At 31.3% G+C, this 8,840-nt stretch overlaps 1 protein-coding gene across 1 annotated transcript in view; it reads right to left on the bottom strand.

Annotated features, from left to right (window-relative positions):
* Positions 1 to 8,840, bottom strand: part of LOC107601958 (cyclin-dependent kinase 14-like) — a 131,449-nt gene that overhangs the window by 118,058 nt on the left and 4,551 nt on the right. The window contains exons 2-4 of the mRNA XM_016294330.1: positions 8,624 to 8,718; positions 5,881 to 5,960; positions 1,584 to 1,678 (exon numbers count right to left, since the gene is read on the bottom strand). Of these exons, the coding sequence (XP_016149816.1) occupies positions 1,584 to 1,678; positions 5,881 to 5,960; positions 8,624 to 8,718 (270 nt within the window). The remainder of the gene's footprint in view (positions 1 to 1,583; positions 1,679 to 5,880; positions 5,961 to 8,623; positions 8,719 to 8,840) is intronic.

The following is an 8,840-nucleotide window of genomic DNA, read 5'->3' as shown; positions in this document are numbered from 1 at the left end:
TGGTGAGCCCTATCTCAAGTGCATCATTATATTGGATCCGTGCATTCGGTCTTAAAGGGGCAGCAGCCTATAAATACCTGCTGTTCCATAAGCGCCACCCGCTGTCAGAGAGTGACATTTGCGTCTCATTCACAAATCTAAAATCAAACCATTCTGTTTTTGCTTCAAATTTCGAAATTATACAATCTAATTGCAATCTAAATAACATGTATTTAGCATCTTTGTTTGGATCGTGATTAAAATGCAGTGGTTGCCTCTGATTTTAAATGGAAAAAGCACAGCCAATAATAAAAATAATAAAAGGACACCTTTTCATTTATAATTTGTCTTAAATCTCATTTTGTTAAAAAGAAAATTTGATTTGGGATTTGTTTAAAAATTTCAAGTTAGTTTTATTATTTGACATATTTCAATTTCACAAAGAAATGTGCAGAATTTTGTTGGAGAAATAATAAAAGGACACCTTTTCATTTATCATTTGACTGAAATCTCATTTTGTTAAAAAGAAAAATTGTGAGAAAATTGTATTGTGAAATCAGCATCGTGAATCGTATCACATCGCATCGTGAGTTGAGTGAATCGTTACATCCCTATATGCTACTAGTTTTTGCTGTGGTACCAGCGATTTTGAAATTTTGCGAGCCCCGAAGGGGCATAATATATCTCCTTTAAATTAATAAATGTTTATTTTATCAATATTTTTATATTAAAATTAAATATTTGCATATTAAAAAATATATTTTAATAAAATAAAATAAAATAATTTTATTTTAATTATTCTATAAAATCAAATCAAATCAAAATAAAACAGCAAAAAATAAAATAAAATAAAATACCAGCTAACATCCTTAGGTTTTTTTTTTATCCAGCAGGGAAGCAAGCTGAAGCTCCTGACCAGACGTTCCCTGCAGACGGATACAGATTGTCCCTTTAGGCTCATTAACACTTACACTGGCATTTCTAAAGCTGCTTCAGACGTTAAGCGGGACCTTTAAGAGAGCGCAGAGGCAAAGGGGACTGTAATGACTGATCACATTAATGCTTTACCTCAGTCTCTCTCTCTATTTCTGCCATATAACATTCAGATCGAACAACACTCTCAATATCACAGGAATAGTTCATCCAGAAAAATCTAAGTTACCAACCCTTGCTCTTTTCCATGCAACAACCGTTCATAGTGATCATTTCAAAACAAATACACCATAAAATCATCCTCAAAATAGTCAATAGTCCATATTTGACCGAAAGTTGGGAGTTTTAGAGTGTATAACTAAGAAACTCAAAGTAAAAGAGGTGTATATGTGTTTCACAGAAGTACTGTAAGCAATATAGAAAGTCACCCAGGGCCAGAACGGCAAGAGAGCGAGTAAATGACGACAGAACTCGCATTAGAGACCGATCGGTTCGGGAAACAGGACTGAAGATTCAAAGATAAACCTCAGGCTGGAGTAATGCTGACTAAAAGCATCACAAACACGAGATCCGGCGGCTGTGAGGCACAGGACAGGAGACGGGATGCCAAAATACTCTGAACACTATCTATGGAAGAAACGTCGAGGCCTGATTTCCATCCTGGTACTCACCACATACTCGAAGACCAGCATCAGGGTTTCCTTGGTGTGAATGATGTCGTGGAGCAGCACGATGTTGGTGTGTTTCAGGCCTTTCAGCAGAGACGCTGCACACAAACACAAACTCATTAACTGCTTTTACTCTTATATATGATTTATTTGTGCATTTTAAAATCTGATATTGCAGAGGCAGATGTCCATCCTGTCCAGCCTGATGTGCATATAGTGACTTTAACGAATAATAACTAATAACTTGTACCAAGACCTGAGCAGAACTTTTACAGAATTTGTATTAACCTTTTATTATTATTAATTCAATTCAAGTTTATTTGTATAGCGCTTTTTACGATACAAATCGCTGCAAAGCAACTTTACAGAAAATTAAGTTTCTACAATATTTAGTTATATACAATATTTGTATTATTATTAATACAATTGTTTTATTTTTAGAATTATTATCATTTTTATATAAATACATTAGAAATAATAAAAAACAAATAATTATAAATAATAATAATAATAAATAAGAAACAAAAGTATAGTAAAAAGTAAATAATCAAAAATGAATAATAAACTAAAGTAAAATAAAATGCAATAAGTATTAAATAAAATCATTATTTTTTAATAAAATCATTATTTTTAAAATAATTATAAAATCAAATAAAATTAGTAATATTTTTTTTAATAATTATAAAATAAAATTAATAATAATAACAATAATAATAATACAATTATTTTATTTTTTGAATTATTATTATAATTTTAATATAAATACATTATAAATAATAAAAACAAACAATTATCAATAATAAGAAATAATAAACTAAAAGTAAAGTAAAAAAGTAAATAATCAAAAATGTATAATCAACTAAAGTAAAATAAAATGCAATAAGTTTTAAATAAAATTTTTTTAAAAATTCAAATAATTATAATAACAATAAATACAATTATTATATTTTTAGAATTATTATTATAATTTTAATATAAATACATTATAAACAATAAGAAATAATAAACTAAAAGTAAAGTAAAAAAGTAAATAATCAAAAATGTATAATCAACTAAAGTAAAATAAAATGCAATAAGTTTTAAATAAAATTTTTTTAAAAATTCAAATAATTATAAAATTAAATTAACAATAATAACAATAATACAATTATTTTATTTTTTTAATTATTATTATAATTTTAATATAAATACTTTATAAATAATAAAAGCATTTTTTGATCAATAATAAGAAATAAGAAACTAAAAGTAAAGTAAAAAAGTAAATAATCAAACATGTATAATCCACTAAAGTAAATGCGATAAGTTTTAAATAAAAATTTAATATTTTTTAAATAATTATAAAATAAAATACAATTATTAATAAAAAAATTCTAATAATTATAAAATAATAATAATAACAACAATAATGTATTTAAATCCTCATCTTCCATAAATAACTCAAGCACCATAAAGTCTCATAACATATCAAATGTGTCAAAGGCCAAGCTTCAAACGAAAGAGCAAGAAATAAAGAAACAGGAATGTTTAAAGACCGACAGTAAATAAACAGGCTGATCAGGACAGAATGACTCTTATGAGAATCTCATATTTCTCTGTGAGAAACAACGCAATTAAAGCTAATCGTCAATCCTCCGCAGCAAAGCGTTCGTTTAAACTGACATTTCATAATGTGTCTGGTGTGTTTTTCTACTATGCAGCTGAACTGTACAACACAGAAATCTCATCTCTTTTGAGCAGAAAAACACTTCATTTACTACAAAGACGGAGCGACACACTTCAAGCGCGTTTCGTGATGAATAGAAACGAGGGACTCAATCCTGCTGTCAAATACAGTTGTGTTACAAACAAAATGTTAATTATTTTACCAAAACAAGAGGGATCATACAAAGTTTTCACCTCCTGGCTCTCAATGCATCGTCATCAAAGCGTATGTGAAATTTTGACCACCACTGTGTAGCATTTAGCAAAATACTGAATAAATAATAAACGACATTTAATAACATCACTTTATACTGTACTGAGTACAGTGACATTGACTGTCATCCATTTCACTTTCCATCCTGTTATTAAATAAGAAACCAATTAAAATAAAATGTAAACTCTCAAAAAATATACAGTAAACTATAAAGTAAAATAAAATGTAATAAAGTATTAAGTAAAATAATTATTGTAATATTTTATTTATTAATAATTTATAACATTAATAATTTATTTGTTAACAATTATTATTTATTATTTTAATAAAATAAAGTAATTAAAACAAAAAATGTAAATAAAATAATAATAACATTTATTTGTTCATTTCTTTCTTAATTATTATTTAATTAATTAAAAAAATTAAAAATAAATTAATAAATAATAAAAAAACAAACAACATTTTTTTTTATTAAAATAAAATAAATTTAATTTAATTTAATACAATTAAATTAAATTAAATTAAATTAAATTAAATTAAATTAAATTAAATTAAATTAAAATTAAATACTTGACAGTATAAGTCACTGTGCACCTGCAGTATTTGGAAAACTGAAGCTTGGATATTTATGTTTCAGAAAAAAGCAAGACAGAAAGTCATACAGGGACAGAACGACATGATATAAAAAATAATAATGATAATAATAACCAGTATCATTAATTGATTTGATCAAAAGACACGTCAGTTAAAATGATTAAAAATAAAAAGATATGAAAAATATGAAAATGAACTTCACACTGACTGTCGATAACTCACTGAGCAATGACTAGCTTCAGCTCTTTTCTCATTTTCTCGTCAGCTCAGAAACGTTTTTATTCGAAACGTTGACTTTTTTTTAACTGATTATTTACACGGCTTTATGAAAGTCTACTGTAGCTAGAAACGCTGCCTTAAAGTCCCCATGAAATCAAAATGAAAGTTTTTTGGGTGTTAGTATCAATATGTTAGTCTTAAGGTCATCTATAAGGCAAAACAGTGACAAAATGCGCATTTAGAAGATATAAGCATTCAAAGCTTGCAGTTCGTTACTTCCGCCAAAACGTTTTTTTTGACGTCACGTCATACTTCATCTTCTCATCAAACTTTCTGTCCAATCAAATGCTCTCTAGAATCCGAAGCCCCGCCCCCTACACTATAAAATAGACGCTGCTGAAATCGGTCGCTTGTCCACAGAGTTAGTATTTTCTGTGCAGTGAATGGCACGTAGTGCACTATATAGGGGACAGGGAACGACTCAAACAGTGCAAACATGCTTCTATTGAGTCTGGTTTGGCGCTGTGTGACGCTAAGCACCGCACCGCGCACACACTCTTCTACACGATACGATAGCATGGAGCGGATCACATGCACGAGTCGCCGCAGACCACTAAATGTATCGGAGCTATTTGAATTCTACACAGAATGCTATATTTTACAGCAATATGGATGAGATTGTGGCTGGCATAACAGAGCTCAACGGCTCTGAGCGGCTCTAGCCCAAGCTGTGATATAAACGAACGCTATTGGCTATTTTAAAAAGGGTCTAGAATCCGAAGCCCCGCCCCCTACACTATAAAATAGACGCTGCTGAAATCGGTCGCTTGTCCACAGAGTTAGTATTTTCTGTTCAGTGAATGGCACGTAGTGCACTATATAGGGGACAGGGAACGACTCAAACAGTGCAAACATGCTTCTATTGAGTCTGGTTTGGCGCTGTGTGACGCTAAGCACCGCACCGCGCACACACTCTTCTACACGATACGATAGCATGGAGCGGATCACATGCACGAGTCGCCGCAGACCACTAAATGTATCGGAGCTATTTGAATTCTACACAGAATGCTATATTTTACAGCAATATGGATGAGATTGTGGCTGGCATAACGGAGCTCAACGGCTCTGAGTGGCTCTAGCCCCAGCTGTGATATAAACGAACGCTATTGGCTATTTTAAAAAGGGGCGGGGCTGCTTGATATGTCCCGCCCTGTCTTCCTGTTTCAGTTACAATGACGTCAACACACAGAGTAACGCTGCGTGTTTCTAAGCATCTCAGAGGACCTTTAAAGTTCAACACGAGCACGTCGACCTTTCGTTTGCTCAACACAGTTCCATATGAGTAGCATGTTGTTTATGATCTGATCTGAACACATGCAATGTATCCTTCGATTTAGTTAAAATCCTGTCTATGTAGTCAGCTCACTAGGTGTGTGCACAGAGCGATTCGACGTTTCTCTCTCCTTCCACTCGCGTTCTGCCTTCAGCTTTAGTTTCTCTGTTATATGAAGGCCACAGTAAAACACACCTATTAAAACAAGCGTGCAGAGATGGAGAGACGGGTCGACTCACCCTCTCTAATCGCAGTGAACGGCGTTCCCTCCTCCTCCTGCAGACGAATCACTTTCAACGCAACCAGCTTCCCGTTCACCCTGCAAACACATGTTCATCTGTATCATAGGACTGATCCACAGAATGTGTGCATTGTGTTTACGTTCCTGGAGGTCGAACAGCAACTCTTGACACCATGGGTTCGATTCCCGGGAAATGCATGAACTGATAAACTGTATACTTTGAAATCCAATGCAAGTCGCTTCGGATAAAAGTGTCTGCCAAATGCACAAAAAAATATATAAAATGTATTTTAAAAATAAATATTTTAAATACACAAATATAATAATATTGCAGAGTGAAACCGTATATATTCAGGGATCCAAAATATACATAATATTATTTATATATTTAATTGTAATATATATTATATTATATTAATATAATGTTTCACTCTGAAATATTATTTATTTATTTGTGCATTGAAATAATTTGTATACATTTTTATAGATTTTTGTGCATTTGGCAGAAAGGCAACTTCAATAAATAAATAAATAATAAAATAAAATCTATCTATCCAATTTATTTATTTATTTATATTTATTAATTATATTAATTATATTTAATTTGACAATGCAATAATTTGCTGTAAAGAAATTATTTCATTTGCATTTAGTTTTTAAAATGCAAAAAGATTTATTTCAAATATTGAATCAAATTAAAACAGACAACACAGAATTTTGAAAAAAAAAATAAAAATATATATATATATATATATATAGTGTGGCAATAAATTAAATTATCACTCATTATTTTACATTTTAATAATGTAAAATAAAATAATAATAACATGTATTTGTTAATTTTTCTTTCTTAATTATAAAATAAAATAAAATACTTGCCCGTATAAATCCCTGTGCATTTGCAGTATTTGGAAAACTGAAGCTTGGATATTCTCCTTTTATGTAAAAAAAATTAAATAAAAAAATTCTGGTTTAATGCTTTAATTAAATAAATCAATAAATATATTGATTTATTTAATTAAAGCATTAAAGCAGAATCCAGAAATATTACTGAAACAGAATTTGGGGAAGCGTCAAACGTATGGCCCTGTATGCAGTATGATTTTATCCAGTTGTTTTTAAATAAAAGGCACTGATGGTTTGTGTTTGATTTACTTTCATTTACTGCAATTTCGAGGCAGTGGAGTGAATCTGAACACGGAGCTCATAATGAACTTACACACAAATAGCATCATTACTATGAAAAACACGGACAATAACGCGCGATTCATTTCACGCTGGCTGAAATGTTATTTTCCAGATTTTCATTTATGACGGAGAAACGGGTGTTAAGCTCCCGTCGGAAAGGCTTTCATGCGACGCGTCATTTCAGGCTCTGGCTTTTATTACAGCAATATAAAAATAATTTCATTCAGATTTCACATAATAATAATGATCTGCTGCCTCTTTGCTTACAGTTCCGTTACCAAACGAGTCAAAGAACCCAGAGAAATACAGCAGGGTTTCAGTAGAGTTTAAGACCTGCACAAATAAAATTAACACCGCATGCAACCACAGAAAAAGCCCATGCAATCTAGAAATAAATGAGGTATCAAATTATTTGACTTAATTAAACAGGCTGCATCAAGTTTAACTCAAGACATGCTTATTTAATATTTACATATGTATTGAAATTGATTTACCGTGTAATGTTTTCATATTTCACTACACATGAAGAAGAGGTCCAACGATATTGGATTTTGCTCAAACAATAATGTGTTTAAATAAAAGGAAATGTAAAAGATTATTGTGCTGATCCTAATAAAATCTCTACTGAACGTGTTAAATAATGTTCTTAGTCTTTCTTTCCTGTGATGGGGCGGTTCAGAGAGAAAATACAAGAGTTTATTGATTTAAATGCCAGATACTGTTTACTGTGCAACTTAAATACCAATAATAGCCAGGGGGGGGAAATTATATATATACACATTTATGCATAATGAGGGGCTTTTAATCATAAACAAGCCTGAAATTCACAAGGACTCTTATTTTGAAATGTATATGCTTTACTACTTCCAACTGCTCATTCAAAAAGATGAGAGAAATATTGGAACCCAATTATTAATAATAAATAATAATAATAATACAATTTAAACAGAAAAAGGGATGTTTAATCATTAACATGCATTAAATACACCTGGACTCTTATTTTGAAATGGCCATGGTTTACAACTTCAGCTGCTCATTCGAAAAGATGAGAGAAATATGAGAACCAAAAATATCCAGGAAAAAATGACTTGCAATCATAAACAAGCCTGAAATACACCGGGACTCTTATTTTGAAATGTCTATGCTTTACTACTTCCAGCTGCTCAATCAAAAATTTGAGAGACATAAAATATGCATGCATACATATAATATAAAAACCCTAACGTAAACATTGTCGATTCATCAAAGGTGCATCATAAGCAATCGTTAAATGTGTGGCATTCACAAATAGAGACACACTGGATAAAATCACAGTGCATTAACAGCCGTATGAAATCTGTTCGACTTTTCTGTTCCAATAATATTTCTGGATTCTGGTTTAACGGTTTAATTAAATGGCAATAATCAAAATTTATAGGGCCATATGAAATTTTTCAAAAAAAATTCTAAATTCTATTTTTTTTTTTTTCAAATGTGGTGTTTTCTGGATTCTGTGTTTTATGATTTCATAAATAAATGAATTTGATCATTTGTAATGCCCCGCAGGAACTCACTTGCTCTTCCCTTTGTAGACGGTGGCGTAGGATCCCTCGCCGAGCTTCTCCAGCTTCTCGTACGAATCTGCCTTTCCGAACTTTGGGCTCGTGGGCTGAGAGAGAGAGAGAGCGAGAGAGAGGGAGAGAGAGAGAGAGAGAGAGAGAGAGAGAGAGAGAGAGAGAGAGAGAGAGAGAGAGAGAGAGAGAGAGAGAGAGAGAGAGAGAGAGGGAGAGA

Source organism: Sinocyclocheilus grahami, unplaced genomic scaffold (assembly GCF_001515645.1).
Source record: "Sinocyclocheilus grahami isolate Dianchi unplaced genomic scaffold, SAMN03320097.WGS_v1.1 scaffold316.1, whole genome shotgun sequence".
NCBI lineage: Eukaryota > Metazoa > Chordata > Actinopteri > Cypriniformes > Cyprinidae > Sinocyclocheilus > Sinocyclocheilus grahami.
The sequence above is the reverse complement of the archived record's forward strand: the minus strand, read 5'-3'. Positions and strand labels throughout refer to the sequence as shown.